At 47.0% G+C, this 21,786-nt stretch overlaps 2 protein-coding genes across 2 annotated transcripts in view; one reads left to right on the top strand and one right to left on the bottom strand.

The window, feature by feature from the left end:
- agps (alkylglycerone phosphate synthase) overlaps positions 1-9,828 on the bottom strand; it is a gene marked incomplete at its 5' end in the record, with an annotated part of 16,346 nt that extends 6,518 nt beyond the window's left edge. Inside the window, 8 exon segments of the mRNA XM_079731953.1 lie at positions 491-571; positions 2,096-2,175; positions 3,087-3,158; positions 4,807-4,881; positions 5,013-5,133; positions 5,598-5,688; positions 6,845-6,934; positions 9,635-9,828. Of these exon segments, the coding sequence (XP_079588079.1) occupies positions 491-571; positions 2,096-2,175; positions 3,087-3,158; positions 4,807-4,881; positions 5,013-5,133; positions 5,598-5,688; positions 6,845-6,934; positions 9,635-9,828 (804 nt within the window).
- A 3,355-nt stretch (positions 9,829-13,183) lies between these two features.
- Positions 13,184-20,207, top strand: nfe2l2a (nfe2 like bZIP transcription factor 2a). Its single transcript, XM_079731948.1, has 5 exons — positions 13,184-13,340; positions 16,288-16,584; positions 16,937-17,020; positions 17,138-17,323; positions 18,597-20,207. Exons 1-5 carry the CDS (start codon positions 13,299-13,301, stop codon positions 19,848-19,850), a joined length of 1,863 nt encoding a protein of 620 aa, XP_079588074.1. The 5' UTR covers positions 13,184-13,298; the 3' UTR covers positions 19,851-20,207.
- The last annotated feature ends 1,579 nt before the right edge of the window (positions 20,208-21,786 follow it).

Genomic DNA, 21,786 nt, shown 5'->3' with positions numbered 1-21,786 from the left:
TTTGTGTGACAGGGAGTATAATGTCAGTCTGTGTTTTATGACACCAATCCCCTGTAAGGCACTTTTTAACACACGCCCATCTGCTCTGTCAAAGCTCCCCCCCCCTCCAGCAGCAGAGGTATGTCTGATTGAAATGCAGCTCATGCATTCCTCTACATCAGACGCCGGCTCTGTCTCCATTTTTCTGAATTAGCGTGATGGTGCCATCTGCTCGCATCGGCTGCCTCCATCACTAATCTCTGCTCTTTAATGCTCTCCTTCTGTTTAACTTCAAACTGCAGGCGGTCGCTGTGAACCCACACACAGACACACACACACACACACACAGACCTGACATAACGGACCGGGCGAAACCTGGGGATATAGTTAACCGAGAAACGCCATACAGGCAGAACGTCGGGCGGGTTTAGCCTCTCCCTTTGACGTAAACGTTTGAACATTGAGCGTTTTATAACGACGGCGGCTACCATAGTAAACGTAAACTACTCACCAGTCTCTCCAGGTCCTGGCCAACGATGCCGGCCTCAACGTGGGCGGTTAAGTTCTTCTCATCAATCCACAATATGCGGTTCTGCAGAGCAACAAAACAAAACAACAAAGACATGTCTGGTGGCTCATAAACTTTGATTACGAGAGATTCAGCCAACATTGTTTATGCCGTGGGACACGAGGGGGGGGGGGGGGAGAAACCCTCTTAAACCGACCATGGGCGGTATCCGAGGAAGAAAAACTCGTTTGCGATTTTAGGAGTTTTGCAACAAAAAATATAAATAGAAAAGACTTTCCGCTGATTACGTTCGGCTTAATCGGCCCGTATAAAATCGAAGATTTTTGATGTGGCGTCGTGAAAAGGGAGGATTCTTTCCAAGAGAGAGAGAGAGAGAGAGAGAGATAGAGAGAGCGGGGGGGCGCTTGTATTTACACACACGGCTTTCCCTCCGCAAGGTCAGCGACGAAGGGTAGGTCGTAGTTTGTTGATAATCAAACAGTGATCCTGGGATAGGAGGAGCTTTACCTCACGGAGACGGACGGACATGTCGGGGGAACACGGAGAGAGTGGGGGGGGGGGGGGGGGGGGGGGGGGGGGGGGGGGGGGGGGTGCAAGGTTAAGGCTAGCTAACACAAGTAACCCCGGTCCCTTAAGGTTAACAGTCATGTACCATTCAACCCGACACACAACCCCCCCCCTTTAACAGCGGGGGGGGGGGGGGAAGCTCCCCTCCCCCCCACACCTGGAATCAATAACTCTCCAGAAGGCCATAAAAGATCTGCTTTTCCTGCCAAGCCGCTCCTTTCATCTGCTCCCCCGACCCCCACCCCCTGCACCACCCCTCCCCTCCTTCGGCCCTGGAACCCCCTCCTCTCCGACCTCCTGACCCCCGCCACACGGTAACGGCGTCCGTGTCGGATCCACGCCAAAATGGTGGACTGGCGGATTCCAGATGGCTCATAAATCCAAATCGATGGACAGGCCTCACTTCAAACGGACCGGGAGGCCGGGACACGGCCTCGTCTCGGGAGGGAAACGCGCGTTCCTGTTTCTAATTGGTCGTCGACGTGATTGGCCGATTACCCAAAGAGCATATCCCGGTTTCGGTGTAAAATGAAATTGCGATTCATTAGTATGAAGAAATACTGGCGTATCACGATGTCGCCGTGTGGCATCGTGATACGCTCAGTGTAACCAGGGCTGAGCAGCAGCGGGTGTGCTCAGAGGGCAGGGCATTGCATCATGGGAGGTTTCGAATCCCACGTCAACGGAGGTAAACCCTGATTTAGGTTTAAACCGTAATTTGGGTGAGTGACAACTTTGCTTCGCCACGTCTGTCACGACACAAACGTTTGGAGCACAGCAAACATCCCCGCGTAACGACAAAGACTTTCACGATCGCTTATCGAACAGTAAGCGAAAAGAAACAAGAACACAGACACGATGATTCACACTCCGTCATTGCGATTTTGGCGTTGTGATGTAGTGATGAAGAGTGATCTTCAAACCACTCTATCATCTTCAAGCAGGTGGTGAGTAGATCAGGGGAGTACCAGAGGGTAGAGACCCCGGGAGGGGGGAGGGGACGGACGGACGACTGCTTACCATCTGAGAGGTATCCAGGGATACGATGGAGCGCGTCTCCTCCAGGGGGCACTCCAGAGCGCTGGAGACACTGGTCCCACCTGGGCGAGGCAACAGCGCAACATCAGACCACATCGACAGCAGACAGGACAAAGCAGTCGCTAAACGCTGGGGATTACACCCCCAGATATACGATGAGTTATGTTTACGGTGTTTATGATGATGTACACGACGGACACAACATCACACCACCAACATTAGCAGCAGGCTAAGGCAACGCAGTTAATAAACCTCCTCCAAGTGATACATCTATAATGTATGATATAATTAGGATGACGAAGGGAGAACAAAACAACACAGGCACGGACCGAGGTTGACGGCAGACAAGACAAAGCAGCCACTAAACATCCCGCGCGTTCTACATCCAAATATATGGTGATGCATTTATGATGATATACAGACTACAGGAGCACCCACAGCAGCACAGACAAGACAAAGCGGCCACTAAACATTCTCCAAATAATCTATCCAGGTATATGACCATATATTATTGGGATGTAGAGGCCGGATTCTAGGCAGAGGAGCGAAGGAGAGGGCCGGTGAGATGGGCAGTGTCGGAGGAATGGGAAGCCAGCCATCTCACGGCGTAGGGTTTGATCTGCCTGCTATTCACTGGCAGCCATTCCCTCCATTGTGTCTGCTTTATGAACCTGTTCCTCTCTTTGTTGCTTTTATTCCTTCACCACATTCGCCCTGAGGGCTTCATTTCGTGGGTAGGTAGCCCCGCCCTGTTCAGCATAGCAGGTAGCACACCCACTTATCCAGAGGGATATTTATGATCTTATAAGTAAAGGAATTAACTGCATACTCGACATTATGAGCCAGTGAAATTTAAAGAGACACACACACACACACACACACACACACAGACATACCTAACAGCATGTGTCAATTCCAAATTCTTAACGATTTAAAAGACAAGCAATAGCAAGCGCAATAGACAACTACTCACCACCATATGGTATTAAACAAACATTGTGCTTGCACGCCAGCCCTACGATGTCCACCACGTCGTCGTGGCAGTCTGCAAAGTGCAAAGAGACCCACCGTGACAATGAGACACATCATTAAAGAAAATAGCCATCGCTATCATTTTTCATTGTGCAATAGCGATTAAATGGAAACAGCCCTGAATCACAGCACACGGTGTACACCTGTTGCAGCGGAGAGAAACCCAAGGACAGACCGGCCCTGGGCTCCAGTATGGACTATAAATACATCCATAGGGCCTGCGCTGCCATCAGGGCAGGGCGACTTGGAGGAAAGTCGCCCTGCCCTGCTGGGGTGGGGGAGCTGCGGTTTGGCTGAAGCTGCCTCTTGTCTGCCTGGGGGCATTTCTGGGCTCTGAAACAGAGCCAGGGAGCATGAAGCCAGCGTCTTTGTGACTGCGAGGTGGCATGCCCTGGACCGATGGGACTCCGCTGGGGCCAATCTCGGCTCCCACGTCCCTTCTCTCTCTCTAGCGTCGGTGGCCGCCCACATGGATCCGCTCGGCCGACCCAGGGCGCTTCAGGAGCTCGCCGAGGAATGCGCCTCTTTTCTTAAAAAAACGTTTTGCTGATTTGGCGCAAAGGCTTCGGCCCTACAGAACACAGTGCTACTAGCCACTAGATGAGTCACTTGATGACAGTAACGCTTGTGTTGGGTTCATGTGTAAATTTATTCATCAAATAAAACCAAAGGCTAAGCGTCAAAGACAGAAATCCGCCCGTTATATCCGGGGGGAATTAATTGCTCTCTCTAAATTACTTTTCCTGATTAATTTTGTGTGTGTTTTTATGTACTGCCTCGTAGCCCGGGTCCAACGGTCTGGGGCCAGAGGTTCCCAAGCCCTGATCTAGCGTGATACCCGAGTTGAAGTACCCTCCTATAGGCCAGGAGGAGCTACTGGGATGTAGATCATTCATTAGAAATATTAAACGCAGCAGGGGCAGTGAGTCTCCGGTGTGGTGCCTACTGCTCAGTGGGTTAAACTTCAATTTCCCCCATTAACCTTCCCTGCAGCAGCAGACCCAAGGAATGCAGCACGGCCACGAGATCCGCCGAGATTTATCAGATAGTTAAACAGTCACACGGTTAGAGTATAACTTGGTTTTTCGTTGAGTTTGTTTGAGTTTCGCTGGAAGCAAAAAAAAAAAAAAAAGAGCGGTTTGGACAACATCTTAAAAACATTAACAATCGGAATTCATTGTTGTTCCGAATGATGTTTACAGTTCCGGCCTGCGGATCCGCCAGCCTCTGCTGAGAGTCCTGCTAATCAACTCCCGGCCATCAACCTCCACTCATTTACGATTAGGAAAAAAAAAAAACAGCAGCAGCAGTCTCTAACAGCGGCGGGCGAACCAATCTCACGCCCATAATTCATGGTTGATCTCTCCTGGCCCGGCGCGGAGTATCTGGTGTCGGCCAAGCCTCCCCCCGACGCCTCTTATTAATCCTGCTCTCATGCATATTAAAACCCCCCTCGCCTCTGCACAGATTAACCCTTTAAATCACACCCGCCGCCTGGGAGACGTGCGTGTGCGTGGGGGCGGGTGGAGCAGGTGGAGCGGCGTGCTGTGCCGCGTGAGAGGAGAAGAAAGTAACCATGTAAAACATTTTTTTAAAAAAAAAAAAATTTTTTTTAAAGAGACAGAGACGTCATTTTTCCACACCACCCTCCTCCGACTCACTCGGCCACACCACCATGTCAGGCACCCGTCCCACCCTTCCCTCTCGGAGGGCGAAGATCTCGTGCAGGCAGTGCCCTGGAGAGAGAACACAGGTTCGAGAACAAAGGTTACCACAGAGGAACCAAAGAAGCTGAAAGAGAGACACCAGCGAGAGCGACAACGCTGCACTGTAGTCGGGGTATTTAACGGGCCCCTGCCGGTCTCACCGTGGCCCCGGAAGACCCGGTCCTCTGCGTCCGAGGAGAAGGGCACCCCCGTGGACTGGACCCCCTCCACGAAGGCCTGGTTCAGGGTGGGGGGCTTCACCGACCCGGGGCTCGGGACCGGCTGGAAGAACGCGTCAGTTAGATGAATACTCACGTGTTACTGTATACTGGTTACTGTACCCACTCAAGAATAACCCCTTGTTCAGAGTTCACCTAAACTCTGCATAGTCTTCGGCCTTACCCCCCAGCCCCACCCGTACTGATTGTATGGTGTACCTCCTGAAGCTTAATATACACACTTATTGTATGTTGTACGCCCTGGCACTCACAAATAGCACTTAGCATCATGTAGCATCTTATCCAAGCTATCTTTGTGGCATACAGGGAATGGGTTAACATAACATTTTTTTGTTATTATTGTAAGTCGCTTTGGATAAAAGCCTCTGCTACATTACCTAAATGTAAATGTGAATGGAAATGAATACAGGAAAGGCAGTGGTGTGAGGGGTGGGGAGACGTGTGCACTGAACACGTCGTTCAGAAGAACAACAACAACAAGCATGTGGGAAAGGAACAAGCACTCACTGATGCAAAGCTTTTATGCTGGACGTTGGCTCCGAACGTTGATTCGAACCACTCTTTCAAACTTGGCATAATCATCCCGCTTAGCTTATACCTGGAACAGAGGCAACACGAGGTTAATAACACACGCCGTTAATAGGAATTACAAACCCAGCAGCCCAGCCTTCGGTCGGGCCCGGCTCCCAGCCTGAGGAAAGCCTCTTATGAATCCTCCCAATGGCCCCTTCTGAAGCGGGCTCGCTCGCAAGCTGGAGCCCAGGCTGGGTAATAGGAACAGAGTGTGGGAGCCGAAGCCCAAGGACGTTATCAGAGCACGCCAGGCTGTGGTCGACAGCGCCGTCCGTGCGATGGCTCCAGCCAGGCCCTGTATAATTGAGCTGCTGGCACAGGCTGGGCCGGGCATCGGGGGACAGTGGCCGGCCTTTGTGTCCGGGACGGAGGAACACATTCTTTAATGAAAAAGCCTCTATCGCATCGGGAGATGGAGGAGAAGGAGAAGGAGGAGGAGGGGAGTTTTTATTCCTTCATTCAATCCGGGCCGCTGTTATTGCATGCGGCCCACCCAGACTTTCCGTCGAGAAAACGGCCAACAAACCCAGCGGTGTTTGAGGCCCGTCTTTTCAGCTGAAATGGCAGCTTGACGCACCAAATACGCACTTCGTACCTCTTGTTTACTTGTCTGGCATCCAAGGCCGTCTGCACTAAGGTCACACGTTGTGATTACAGAGCGAGGGCACGGCAAAGTCTCTGCCGTTGTTTTGGGAAACCAGGACGGCGGAATAGAGCAGGGGATGCAGAGAGAGGAGCCACACTTTGTTTTCGTCAAAGAATTTAACTACATTCGACCACTAAAGAATCACCTTCTTCTTTCAGGTGGTATCATGCGCTAATCATAGCCTTCGAAACAAGAGTAGCTATGAATAAGCGTAACAAAATTCCTAAGTTACAGGAAATTCAAAGCCCAGACCTTTGTGGATGGACGAGCAATTCAAATGTTACCCACTAGATGGCAGTAGCTTCATATTGTGGAGGGGTGAAAGTATACAGCGCTATAGGAGGGATAAAAATGTAAAGGTGGTCTGTGTAAACAACCAACGACACCCCTTATACTTCCTGCGTTGATTAAGGATTTGACAGCAATATAAATCTCTTGAGTCCTCTCGATATGGCAGAGAATCGCCACCAAAAACTCCAAGGATGCATTCTAACATTTAAGCCCTTCAGGAATCGACTGAGATATCTCTGTGTACCTTTTGCCGGTGAACTCTGCTTGGCCTTTCTTGTTGAAGTGGAACCTGGAGTCACTGTAGCCCCAGCCATTCCACTTCATCACATCCTGCCTGGAGAGATGAATTTAAGAGAACAGATTAGCACGCGTTAAAGTGATAAAGTCACAATGATTAAAACGAGAAAGGACAGTGATTTTAAGAAGTCACATTTACACATTAAAAGTTGCCCAAGGATATTTTTTTAATTTCAACCTTGTTCAAGGTTAGTACCACTCAGTAACACTGGGATCTGAGAGGAAATTATGTTAGCACTCAAATAAAGTAGTATCCCCTGAAACATATATTCATGTAGCTATTTCAGATAGTGGGACATTTGGATTACAAAATAGTGGTTACTGTTGCAAAACAGTTACTGGAAGGGGAAGCATGACTCACTTCCCCATCGTGAGGGAGAGGTTACAAGGAGGATGCTATCGGACAGCGTAGATCTGTGTTACATACATACATACATACATACATACATACATACATACATACATACATACATACATACATACATACATACATACATACATACATACATATGCATGCATGTCACAGCAATTCATTGCAACTTCTTTAGAAATACCAATAGCTTATCACACCGAAATCTATACTGGACCAGTATGACTACACAATTTAAACAAACAGGGAGGAAGAAACCTGTTTAAAGGTGTATGATAGAAGCTCTCCCTTCTAAACGTAACAGTTGCACTTCATTCACATACTCAAATAAAGGAGCAGGTATGGACATTGCGTTTTCTTTAACTGCCTCCTCAAATGTGCTTAGTTTAGTTGGCAACTGACTGAGAATCGATCAACAAAGCCCACCTATAAAGGAAAGTCTAGTTTCCCCTTTTCTATCATATCGATTTACATCAAATTAAGCATTAAGGTATTCACAGATTCCCTGCTCAGGATTAATAAAGTATAATTAGTCTTTAAAGAAAACGCATGAACTAGGCCCGTCACCGGCAACACATATCCTGAAGCTATGTATGATAGAGGGACAATTACATACACATAGCCGTAACAGTTGCAAAACTTTAGGTGCAGGGAAGGTGTGACTCACTTCCGCATCGTAGGTGAAAGGTTACCAAGAGTATGCTATGGAACAGCAGAGATCTGTGTTTAACGGCTGGAAACATAGGTAACACACTTCTCAAAGCACTACAAACTGGCTTGTATTGTACAGTCTCAAGGACATATGAAAGCACACTAATAACAAACATACTTGTGACTAAATTATGTTTAGCCCAGCAAACCATTGCAATTGTTTAAAAATACCAAAAGCTTATCATACTGAAATCTAGACTGAACCAGTACGACTAGAAACAGGTTTAAAGATGTATGATAGAAGCTTGTGTAACGGTTGTAAGGTTTCTAAGGTGATTATAACATGGCTGGATAATCTTTGGAAGCATTTCTATGTGGCAAGACAATAAATGAACAACAACCAATGAAACCAAACTACACACATTACAGCTCTATTACAAACAGACAGAATGGACGAGCCTCAACACAACTAATCTCTATTACAAACAGAGAGAACGGCTGAACACAAACACAACTCTGCTGTTCCTACTGACAGCCACACAATGGCCACTTGTTGTCCTGTCCGCAGACGTAGCATATCTGTCAAATTCTTATAGTCCAATTCCTATAGTTTCTTCATATTTAGGATTACAACAAAACCAACCTTGTGAATGTTTTCACGTAACTTATCAGTCATCGCTGATAAGTGAGCCCATTGTTTCAGCCGGGTTCAAATATGTAAACAAACCCTGAGGCAGAAAGTTTGTGTGCCTTCTGCTGGGACCCCAATGTCATCCAAGACGCAACATGCCGAAGGAACTAATCCTCATGTCATGTCATGTAATGTTACATGAAGAAATGTAAAATTACATCATTGTGTATTGTATAAAATCTGGATATGTCCTGGAAAGCTGTTGTTCCCAGTCTGACACTAGATGTCAGCACACATTTGCTCCCAGTCAGAACTGATCCAGCCCCTCATGGGTGGAAAGTCAGACCACTGCTCGTCTCAGCCAATCAGATCACAACAGGAGTCGCAAAAGTTTGACATCCATCGCAACGGTTGCGAATTGCACGAATTAAGTTATGGTTAATACGCAATACGTCAAAACATCCGCGAAACACACCAACACGGTCCATAGACAACATTTACTTCACAAACGACCCGATACTGCGACGCAAAGAGACGCAATGAGTCCCAACACGCAAACACGTTTGACAACCAAAGAGGGTGAAACTGCAAAGCATCCCATAATAAACACATTGTAACTGCATTAGTCATGCATCAACGTATGTGTAGAGAAGCATATCGTGTATACATCATCCGCTTGATAACAAACCAATCCGAAAGCGAAAACCCAAACCAAAGCCAGGCACTCTCACGTCAAACAGCGCGTTACCATTCACGCCTTCATAATATTCCGCACAGCTCTCAAATGAACTACGATTCACCTGGTGAATGCTATCACCTGAACCCCCTACCGCGATACCACCAGACCTAAGGAATCCAACCGCACCCACCAGTATAGCGAGCCATTATTCCCCTCCGGGGCTCAGACAGCTGCACCACAATACTGCCAAGCAACCAACACCACAACAAATCACAGACACAACGAATCTCTGTGGGGTTTGCGCGATTGTATCGTGGATCCTGGAGCACAAGTCCCGCTCGAGAACCCCCACGGAAGGAAGGACCCTCCGCCCATCCAGCGGTGAGACCGGTGGGTCGCAGCTCACCTCCGCCTCGGAACCGATTTGGTGGTCGTGTCGCCGGGCTGCTTGTCCGGAGCGCTGCACTCCCGGGCGCTGACGTCCCCGTCTGAGGGGTCCAGGGGTTTCTGGAGATGACCGGTGATTATCCTCAGTCGTTGCCGGGCGATTTGTTGCCTGTCGGGGATGCCGCTGCTGTTGCTGCTGCCGTCCGACGCCATGCTGCTTCCGTATTTGTGAGAGGAGGGAGCGGCGGCGGCTGGCTCAGATCGGCGCACATACAGTGGGATGTTGACTGAGTGAGGGACCCGGATTGTAACGTTATACCGGTCTACCACAATACAACTTCCGGTATTTTATTTCTTGTGAGCTGTGGACGCCAGTTAAAAGTTCCAAGAGTGAGGGTGAATAGAACATGTCAAGAACAATAATGCAAGGAGAAAACACTTTTTGATAAAGCAATTCCAGAAAAATTAAACAGGCGATATCGAAGTAGGTCGAAAGTCCCTCCCTTGCTATTGCCCCTACCTCTGTAACTGAAAGTCCCTCCCACTCTCGCCAATAACGCTAATTTGGAGCATCGCATTCCAGGCGTTCTCATCTCACGACGTAACGCCTGGAATTGGATGTTGGTAGGATGTGAGGTCAGCGCCTCCCATCATGCATTGCGATGTGAAGTGACACTTGGCACTTTGCTAAGGTACCAGCTATACATTAAGTTGTAACTTTTCAAATTTGTCGATTTGATACCCCAGCCTTTGCATATAGTACAGCCTTGACTACTCAATACATTTGTGAAAGTAGCAACTCAAATGAACCAAGAAAAAAAAAAAAAACCTACTCTGCCTGCCTTGGTAGTTAAAAAAAAAAACTTCACAGCCTATGTTTTTGGGGAAAACCTACTCCACTTTGTAGAATACCTGGCAACCCTTCGCCTGAAGCCATTTTACTTTTAAGTTTGCCTTTCTGCCTCTCCTCCACGAGACACCCACGACAAGTGTGACCGTTTCCATATGGCACTCATTCTTAATGATACCACTGACTTATAGCCATCACAAGCCACACATAATGACCAGTACATTATTAATGGACCAGTTTAATAAAAGACTTCAAACAACAGCAATGCATCAAGAACAAACGTTTATTTAAAAAAAAACAAAAAAACACAAAGGCATGTTAAATCATCGGTGTCCCATCTGGGGGAGACAATCATACAAACTCCAGCCAGCCGGTCGGTTCCCAGTTAGTACTTTACTCCCAAAACAAAGTTCTGTAATGCACTGACTACCGTCAATTACAGTCTGAGTGTATCACAGAACTTTATTTGGGGAGCCACAGTGCCACCTCACAGGCGCTGGGTAGCAGACTGTTCCAGAGCATCAGCCAGAAGGCTTAGGACTCCATGGCCCTGTTGTGGTGGTGCAGAAACACAACACTTAAAACACTTGAAAGGCCGTATTTTGTTTCATCTCGTTTTTATTCATTTTGTAGAAGGCTTTCAACATTAGGAGTGTATTTTCCACCGCCCTCCTCCTCCTCACAAGTCAAAGCTGTTGTAATTCAAACTGTACATGGTGAGACTGGTATAACAAAAGACAGAGCACCGGGCCTTTGTAGACCTCGGATAATTATGCTCGGATGGGCAACTTATCTCCTTTCATCGATAAGTAAAACAGATGAGAAAAGGGAAAGGTATGGGCCTTCACGTTGGTTGACCAAAGATCTGTTTTTATACTCACCTCTTCAACCTTGACGAATAATCAAGGTTGCAGAGTAAACATTTAGGCCGCTGTCTGACAGCTGACATGAATAAATCCTCACTATTGAAACCCCAAATAGATTTGTTAGAACTGCTTCTGGTCTAAATCGGTGTTCTTTTGCAGGCCTACAGCCTACCATTGCCATAGCCTACCTGTTGATTAAATAACCTTTTGAAAGATGGCCAGAAGTAATCGCCCCCAAAAAGAAACGAATTAAGAGATACAATGTAGCAAATGATGGCCCCAAATATGTCAAATGTGGTAGGCCTACACAATACACGCAATAAAAAAAAGTTATGCCACTGTTTAAAGTTATTGCGGACACTTGCCTCTTTAAACGCGGTGATAATGGAGCAGTCTTCAACGTGCAAAGAGGAAATTGCAAAACAAAAAACAAAAGTGTGTTTCTAGTGCGTCAAAACAAGTGTTCCACCTAAAAGTAAATGTTTAGAAGTTCGTTTTTAAAGTCGCATACCGTACCTGGTAGAGGTAGACGCAGGGAGACCAGCTGCACTCCACAGCACGAGGGCTTACAGTAGATTACAAAAGGCAAAAGAGGCAGAGAGAGACCTGGAAACATTAGGCTACGTGTCATGCCAGGAGCACAAGGCGAAGGCGCCAGGACACTGGGTAAGATGTCCATACGCGGACTCGGAACACCATTCGTGAGATACCTTGTGCTGCTTCTACCTTTCTTCCTCCAGTCCCGTGCGGTTCACTCTTTGCAGCTGGAAGAATGTCGACGTGGAGCTGCCAAACGTGAGCGCGCTCCCGTGCACGCGCAAAAGAAAAAATAGGCCTTTTTCTACTATCGCCTTTTGGTGGGTTTGCAGAGTGGCACTTTGCACCGGCTGCACAAAATGTGTGATGTTCTTGACGGTGAGGTGACAGACAGATCTCCAAGTCTATCATACCTTGATGATTTATAACAAATCTTTGTATAATATTGCATTCACACTTCTTACATTACATACCCCTATTTACACGTAAAATACACACGATAGCGATAGGATTTAGGGTTTATTTTGTATAATCTCAAAAATCCAATTCAGCAGTTACATCATACGCGGTGCATGTGTACAATCAATGGGCACAAGTACACCATATCTCGATTGAGGCTAATTATACTCCATTAAAATGCCAGGGAATAGACACAAAGTTGAGTTGTATAATGTTGCCAAGCCCCCTGAAACCCTCGGGTGTGTGCACTGCCTTGGCGACCAGGCGCCGGGTTAACCGTTAACCCGCGGGGCGACACGTTACCCTGGAGCGTCGGGGCCCAAAGGCCTCCAGCTCCCGGCCGTTGTAGCCAGAAGGGGTCGCTAAACCACCGCACCAGATGTTGCTATGTAAACCTGTTTTCAACTTCACATAAATAGGGTTGCTTTATCCAGGACTCACTACTTACGCCGATGTTTGTGCATTTCATCACTCCATATTTATTTATCACTTTACTTTATTACTTTCATTGATGAATCATTTTTTTCAATAAGTCTTATTGCCATACCTAAAAAATGTGGAAATACATAACTTTGCACAGGCTCTACCGTGTAAACATGCAGGCAGCATTATATATACACACAGAGGAAGAGGGAGGGAGGGCGCTGGAGGAGAGATCTGATAATAGAGGCGCTTAAAGACACCGCCCTAGTGGACTGTGGGTGCAGGCCCCGCCCCTCAACGTCCCATTGGACGACGGGGAGGGGACGATCCCACCGCTGCTGGTTTGAGCCCCGCGGTTGGCTGCCACGACCTGTGGGCGGGGTTAGAGGCTGCTCAGGGGTTTTCGTTCATTTTCGCTACATTAGAAGCAATATTTCCTCCTCAGTGTCGCGGCGCTGGGCTCCGTCTTTCTCCATTCTGAACCCGATATTAAGGAATTAAATCCATTTTCATTTCATTACAAGGCGGCCCTTCCATTGAGCTCCACGATGATGGACGTTGAGGTGCCTGACATACTTCCCAGTCAACAGGTAAATACGTAGCAGCGGATTGTCATATGATTGTCATACACAGCCGCCGGTCGGACAGTGGTGCTGGGGGGTCTTCTACTCGTTATCCTTTGGGGAGATCCCGTTATCGGGACCAGCGAGGGGAACCCAGATGGGTCGGATCTTCCCGGTATATTTCCATTTGACATTCGTGGTGCGGGACAGGCCCAACCTGTGCGCAGTTCCCCGGGCGGCGTCAGGAGACCTACTGCGTTACTAATGAACGGAAGTAGTTGAGCTGGAGTGGATTCACAATTTCATATGATTATTTTAAAAGGTATTCTGTCTCGTGATTTATCAGGACACATTGCAGTCTGGGATTAGCCCACGCTGCGAAGCAATAAGGGGTATGGCTTGGGGCTTCTAGACGTTTCTATCGTTTCCATACTGTGGACTGCCACAACACAAAGTTATATAAGAAAACAAAGTGACAGCGGATCAATGTGGGCCTGACAGTAACATGGTAACCGGGATGGTCTTTCTCTGAGCTTTTCAGCTTTTCAGTAATATTTGTCAGCCAACCCCTCCCCTCAACAGCCCATTCGCATGTGATCAGATATCACTGTGTGTGTGTGTGTGTGTGTGTGTGTGTGTGTGTGTGTGTGTGTGTGTGTGTGTGTGTGTGTGTGTGTGTGTGTGTGTTATACTACTTGTTTTATGATAGGCCCATAGCGCCAGGGACGTCTGAATGTTGTATATTCCCTGTGTTGATATTCTGGGTTAAACTTTGTTTTGGACTCTGAGCATTTTGCTCTGAGGCAGGTAGCTTGGCTTTATGATGTTGGTAGTCTGTATGTTGTTGAAATGGTGTGTGGGCGGGTGGGGGATCTGAACGTGGACTTGTATTTCATCAGCCTCCTCGCTCAAGGGTGCATGACCACTGAAACTGGTCTCAGGTGAACTCATGTGGAGGGCCCCCATGTTATCCAAACAACCCAAATCAACCGAGAAGAAATTTAGCTCAAACTCAAAATGTTGTTATTTATTCATGTGTTAATGCGTTGTGGTCGAGGATCATCTGGAGACTCGTCCAAGGTTTCGCTGGATTCCCGACTCTCTGTATTTCTCGCCAATTTCCTTGTTCGCCTGCCAGCAGTGAATTTACCGGATAGGCTACCTTAATAATCACTTCCCAAGTTTCCAATTTCCATGTTATTCATGCTGTTGTTTTATTACACATAAGACTACGACTTAATTATACAATGTTTAATAAATAATAAGGTTGTAAGTTCAAAACACAATGCCTGTTTAATAACCTGGTGGATTAATCCTTTGAGTTTCCACTGTAATTCCTTAAATAGGAAATGGACGCATTGAGTCCCTGGGGTGATGTGTGATGTTACATGTGACCAGGGGCACAATGTGGTTATTCAGTGTAGAAAACATGGCTGACCAGTGACCACAATAGGTGTTTATGTTGCCGATCCCAGACACTATTGGATACTTCCTCATTCCATCCGAAATGTTGTCAGCCTGCTCTCCCTGCTCCCTCTCACTTGTTATTTTAGTTTTTTCACAAGGTTGTTTGTATGATTTGCGGAAGCTTTGATGACACTTAATCCTCATACTGTCATGTCCTCAAACAGAATGTGATGCAACACTGAGGTAAGCGCAGACAGTGAGGGGTTCTTATTTGACGTCCTGCTCTAACAGCCTGCTGTAGAAGGAAACAGTGTCTAGGCCTTGAATCTCACCTCAGTGACTCCCATCTGATAAAGGTTGTAATAATTTGGTCTTCACAAGCTAGACACTATTGCCAAGGTTACTAAGCAGGCCAAAAATAAATACCAGATTCTATATTGCATAAGTATGTTATTTTGATATGGTTGTTTTACATTACCAAATGGTATAGTTGTTTTTTCTCCTCTGAAAAGCAGTCACATGCCTTGAGCTTTTCCTGTGACCCAATATCTTGGTTTCGTCATCCAAAGACCTTTTGAAAGACTTTATTCTGTAAACACAGTCTGATAATGTTGCCTGATGTTCAAGCAAATGTGTTTTTGGATATTACTGAAAAATATGCTCTCTGTGTGGTCTAGGGGTTAAAATATCAACATTATTCTTACTTACATACACAGTCTGAAACTCTTACAACTCTACATCTGTTGCTCAATGCAATAGCTGTACACATTTTAGTGGATTACATTAATTTATTACGCTTTTATAGTATAGTCCTAACTCACTAGTGGTGCCATCCATGGTATGATGTTTGTATATATAAAGTTACACTCATGCAAACACTGATATTCTGACATTAAACAAAACATATAAGAGATAATGCTTAAAAAGGATAGTTATTTATTTTGAGTTCTACCATACAAAGCCTCCATTAGGTTTTATGTAATACATATGATCTATTCATAGAATAATATTGTAAACCTTCTTACTCTTCATGTTAACTTGGTGGACTGAAATTGAGAATATATGCGGCTCAAACTGTCAACAGACACAATTTATAAAAACACTGAGGAAATTATTCCAAATGATCAGCATCCTCATACAGCTGAGGACAAACAACTCCAGAATCCTCTCCCTCTCTCGCCGAATGGTACAAACACCAACATCGTTGGTTGCTGGTATGTTATGGAAACACCTCGCGGTGGGGTGGGGGGGGGGGGGGGGGGGGGGGAGAACGGAGAAGCACATCTATTATTCATAAGGCCCGATCCACATGACTTTACAGCCCACGTTTCCTACAACGCACCGATACCGAGGGACTGGGTGTGGCAGGTGGCGCAGCTACGCTCCACACAGCAACAGCGCCAACTGGGAGCCAGGGACAATCTCTCCCCGATCGGGGCTCGCCGTGCCGCTCTCGCTGCTGCAGATAAACACACGGTGGAGGGGGGTGGCGGGACGACTCGTGACCCGCCTCGCTCTCCTTCCTAAATACAAAAAAAAAACCCAATGGCGGCCTCTCTCTTCCCAGGACATGGAGCTGATCGACATCCTCTGGAGGCAGGACGTGGACCTGGGCGCCCGGCGGGAGGTGTTCGACCGGAACCACCGGCAGAAGGTGCACGCCCTGCAGCGGAGGAGCGAGCAGGAGGAGGAGAAGAAGCAGCAACGGCTCAGGGAGGAGCAGAAGGCTCTCCTGGACCAGCTGCAGCTCGACGAGGAGACCGGAGAGTACATCCCCAAGCCGCTGGCCGGCAGCGCCCTGACGACGCCGCCGCCGCCACCGCCGGAGACGCAGGCGACCGCCAACCCCCTGGAGTTGGCACAGGTACGCACACGGAGACGCGGACACGGTCTATTCTAGGGGATTCAAGGGCGGCTCCTTGGCTCCGTCCCTCCTCCCCCCTGCCTGCTCTGTTGCTCTATTGGATGCTAGCGTGTGGTAGTAGCTAGGTTACCACCTTATCCTGGGCACGGTAAGACAACACAGGGAGAGCACAGGTGGCTCTGTGGCTTTGCATTCTGTGAGCTTGGCTGCGTCACAGTTGATTTAGGCTCTAGGCCTTTCAAAAGGACATTGGGATTTCTTTTATCTAACGTGAGCTGCGCCACAAAAACATACTGTGGAGTCTGTGCCGTCGTGTTTTATTCAAATCGCTGAACCCATATCTCCCCGGCAGAATGTGAACTTCCCAGAAGGCGATGACTCCATGTCATTTGATGAATGTATGCAGCTGCTGGCGGAGACATTCCCCCTGGTGGAGGTAGGGGCCATGCCTCGTTTCAGAGTATTAACACATGTACTCGTATCACACTTCCCTCCTCCGAAAGGTCTGCTGCATCCTAGTCGAGACTAATGCCTGTGTGCGTGTGATTTATAGGACACCTCCGCCTGCCTGGACACCGCCGTGCCCCCGGTCCCCGGCAGTGACACCCACAGCCTCATGCCTTCCAAGCAGCCCGCTTCCCCCCTGACCTCGCTGTCCCCCGCCCCCATCATCGCAGACAGGAGGGGACCAGAGATGGATCAGGCCTGGATGGAGCTGTGGTCCCTCCCAGAGTTGCAGGTACTTTTCCTGTATTTTTGCACCATTCGATGTAGGATGCAAATTTGAAGACCTCTTGAATTTGATTCGTTTTACGACAAACAATTAGTGAACGTGAATGATGAATGGCTGGTATTTAGTCATTTAGCGAATGCAAATAAATAAATACCAGCCGTTCGATCAGCCATTGGTTGGTAGCATCAATAGATTAATTAACGAACCTAATACAAAACAACAAGGGGGACTCACAGGAAGGCTTCTGTCCATCTCGTACGCGTCATGGCGATGTTTACACTGGAAGGGGACTGTGCCGCACAGAGCCAGGTGCATCTCGTTCCACCTTGATGAATTGTTTTCACCACAGGCGCACCCAGAGCAGCAGGGGGTTATTTACATGGAGTAAATCAATTATGAAAACACTAGCTTGCACAACGTTTCCTGGACACAGATGATTTGGTTGAATATTAAAGACATAGTGCTAGTTTAGTACGAGTGCTAGGGCCAGTACCAGTTTTTGGTAATTATGCAATAATGACAATACATATGATTATACACATGAAACTAAATACGCATTGGCTTGCCCAGAGCTGTATGCCAGCAACTGACCCTCTACAGAGGCGTCAGCAGACCAAACTAGTGAGGGCTGCTAACCGTGCCCTGGCACATGAAAGAAGCAGACCTGTAAGTAGGGATATGGGCAGCACCTGTGTTTGTCCTGCCATGAAGACTCTTAAAAGGCTTTCAATAGATTGCTTTATTCAGAGTGAACTGGTGTGGAGGAGATCTGAGTTGCGTTTCCTTTGAAACATGCTGTGGGTCACATGCTTGTTTAGGGATGTTGTCTCTGGACCACTTCCCATTCCCATTTACAGACAAAGAGGGGGATGGTTGGAGATGTTTCAACACATAAATCAGTTCCACTTTGGCCTTGAGTTTCTTATGTTTTGGAACCATCTATTCAGCCATCTTGTGTAACACACATGCTCCTTGGTGTAAGCAGTTAGTATGACTTATAACTCTGCACATTGGAGGCAGGAAATGCCGTAGACAATTAAGTCTTGCCTTACTTTACGCACAGTCAAGTGTTCCAAAAGTTCTTCTTAGCGACACTTCGACCTAACATTCAATTATTTTAGTGGCTAAACTACAATCACGATATCTGCGCTTGCCCTTGTGTGTAGAGTATTACAATGACACATTGGAAATAAAGAAGTGCTATTACATTTGTACTGTTCTTGTTGTGTAGGTTCGAGAGCTTGAGGGTTGTACTTATTCAGATGTTTGTGTTTTCCAGCATTGCCTGAACTTGCAAATGGAGGACCCCCTGGAGACAACTGCATACCTTCCCACGAGCATCCCCGACGTACAAGAACGAAACTATCCATATTACCCCCTGTCAAACGCCCCCAACGTCGGGCCCAACCCGGTGGAGGCCTGCCCCCCCACCTTCATCAACACCTTCGAGGAAGTCTTTCACGATATGGTCGCACCCGAACCAATGATGGGGAACGCCACCCTGGGCCCCAAAGGGTTCTGCGACGCCTTCTACCCCGACCCCGTCCTCTGCCCGCCGGAGGCCGTGGAGGCCAACGTGAAGGAGCACCTAGAAAGCAGCGTTCTGCCAGAGCTACCAAAGAAGCCTCCTTTAAACGCGACGGACGCCCACAGCCACTCGCCCCCGGGAGAGGCGCTGGAGAGGTGCAAGCAGGAGCCCCCGGCCGAGGTCCCCGACTCCGACTCGGGTATCTCTCTGAACACCAGCCCCCACGCCAGCTCCCCGGAGAAGTCCGTCTACGGCGACGGCTCCTTCGGTTTCAGCGACAGCGACATGGACGACTTGGATTTCAACCCCGGGAGCGCCGAGTCCGATTACTCCGAGATGTTTTCCTTGGATTTCCAACCCGACGACTTCCAGCAAAGTGCACTCGTGTTGTCGCAGGCGGGGCCGCCGGAGCCACAGCAGGACAAGAAGCCCAAGCTGCACAACACCAAGCCCGCGGAAGAGGGCGGACAGAGCGAGGGGCCGTTCACCAAAGACAAGCAGAAGAGGCGCTCCGAGGTGCGTCTCTCCCGGGACGAGCAGCGGGCCCGGGCGCTCCGCATCCCCTTCACCGTGGACATGATCATCAACCTGCCCGTGGACGACTTCAACGAGCTCATGTCCAAGCACCAGCTCAACGAGGCCCAGCTCGCTCTGGTGCGAGACATCCGGCGCCGGGGCAAGAACAAGGTGGCGGCGCAGAACTGCCGCAAGCGCAAGATGGAGAACATCGTGGGGCTGGAGTACGAGCTGGACTCCCTGACGGAGGAGAAGGAGCTGCTGCAGATGGAGAGGAGCCAGAACGGGAGCAGCCTGCGCAAGATGAAGCACCAGCTGAGCACGCTGTACCTGCAGGTGTTCAGCATGCTGCGAGACGAGGAGGGGAAGCCCTACTCCCCGTCCGACTACTCGCTGCAGCAGACCACCGACGGCAGCGTGTTTCTGGTGCCACGCACTAAAAAGACACACGCCAAGAGCAAAGACCACAAACCGGCGTCCGCTGATTAATATGGTACTGCATTATCATCGTAGTGGTTATACTATGCAATAACTTTGTAGTTACTCGGCTTTAAGAATATGTAGATCAGCAGTGCTATTATATAGTTATTGCTTTCTCCTCCCAAATCTTGTAATATTTTTGATATTTTACTTCTTTTGTACCGCTTTCTAATATTGAGATTCTTTTCCTATATTGTTTGTAAATATAAACTTTCCTTGCCATTCAAATATGTATTTTATTGTATATATATTTTAGTATTTTAAGAAACTCGTTTCAATCACTGTTACTTTGTTAAAGCTTCGATTTGCTGACCCGATTTTTTTAAATCCTTTGGCCTTTCAATAAACACTTTTCCTACACCACAACTTATCGGTTTTATGTTTTTATTTTAACGCGACATTGCGCTGTGGTCCAGTGTTGACAGTTGTATGATTATCGTATTAGTGCAACCAATTTTCTCTGTAAAATTTACAATTAATGATGCCAAAAGTACCATATTGTACTAAGTCGATCATTGTGTAACACTTATGTCTTAGCTGTTGTAATCTACAATAATCTACTCTAGTACATCTCACTTTCGACACACATTGGAATTCACTATATGAAATCATATGTTTAAGCATTACTTTCCACGTTCCGTCTCTTTCAAGACATTCAAGCTTGTGACGATGAACGTTTCCAGATGCCTGGTGAAAAGGCTACAACTCCTGCTGTAATACTAGTTTAGCCTTTGGTTAAAGGAAAATCTATGCTTTTGTTTTACATATTGGAGCTTTTTTTTAACCCAATAACACTCGGCTAAAGTTCAATGTTATTTTTGTTATGCCTGGTAAACGAACTATTTTCTAAAAATACGATAACGAAGCCTCGGTAACTATACTTTTTTTTGGTTTCGCTGCTCTCGCGTGACCGCAGCTTTAACAGTCATCCTTATCCCCAGATGGACTGGTGGAACTTCTTACACGTGCCTTTCTGGTGAGGTGACGTCACCAAGGAGCGAATAAAAGTAAAGCAAACTCGTAACATTGAATTGAAACTCCAAAGGATTGAACCTCGTTAAAGAATGCAGTCCGTAAAATAGATCACCTGATCTTACACAACTGCATATTCTGTAAGCCACACACCCATAGCTTATGGAAAATACACCCACTGGCATTTGTGCGATAACTCGTGTTGATCTATGAACTCAAGTGTGAAGCGGGTATGAGTACTTCACATTAGTCTACCGGAGGAACCTGTTCACAGGCAGAGCGCTCGAGTGTTTGCCCATGGCCAACTCTCACTCACACAACCTTTGCTCACCAACTCCGTTTCCCCTTTCCCCCAAACAACCTTTGGTTACAAGCCAAACTTTATGGAAGCAAATATGTAGCAAAATTCAAATGGCAATGCAATTTGCAATTCAAATAGAAATGCAATTTGCAATTTAATAAGACATTACATTATGCAATTGAAAATCCATTATGCAATTTAATAATGTAATTTGTAAATACGATATTCAAAGTGTATTTTAATATGCAGTGACAATGAAATCCTCAATAAAATTTGCAAAAGATATAATAAAAATAGAATAACATTGTCAAATTTTTTGAGTTCCTTTATTCTAATTGAAAAGCTATAGCGTCCCCGTGATTGCATTGCACTCTATGGAAGCATATATGTAGCAAAATTCAAATGGCAATGCAATTTGCAATTTGTGATGTAAAAAAATAATGAAAAATAAAAAAAAATATGTAATGACTTATTGAATTGCAAATTGCATTGCCATTTGAATTTTGCTACATATATGCTTCCATAAAACGTAACTGGGGAGCAGTAGTATGATCCATTAGTATACTCTCTATGGGCCCTTTAAAGATAAGACTTTAAATAAATTGTCGATCATAGTTGGGCATGAGTTGCAACAAAATATAGATTAAAGAAAATAAAATCACATACAAGATT

Source organism: Pollachius pollachius (genome assembly GCF_949987615.1).
Source record: "Pollachius pollachius genome assembly, chromosome: 3".
In the NCBI taxonomy this organism is placed as follows: domain Eukaryota; kingdom Metazoa; phylum Chordata; class Actinopteri; order Gadiformes; family Gadidae; genus Pollachius; species Pollachius pollachius.
Note: the sequence above shows the minus strand (reverse complement) of the source record. Positions and strands in the feature narration are given on the sequence as shown.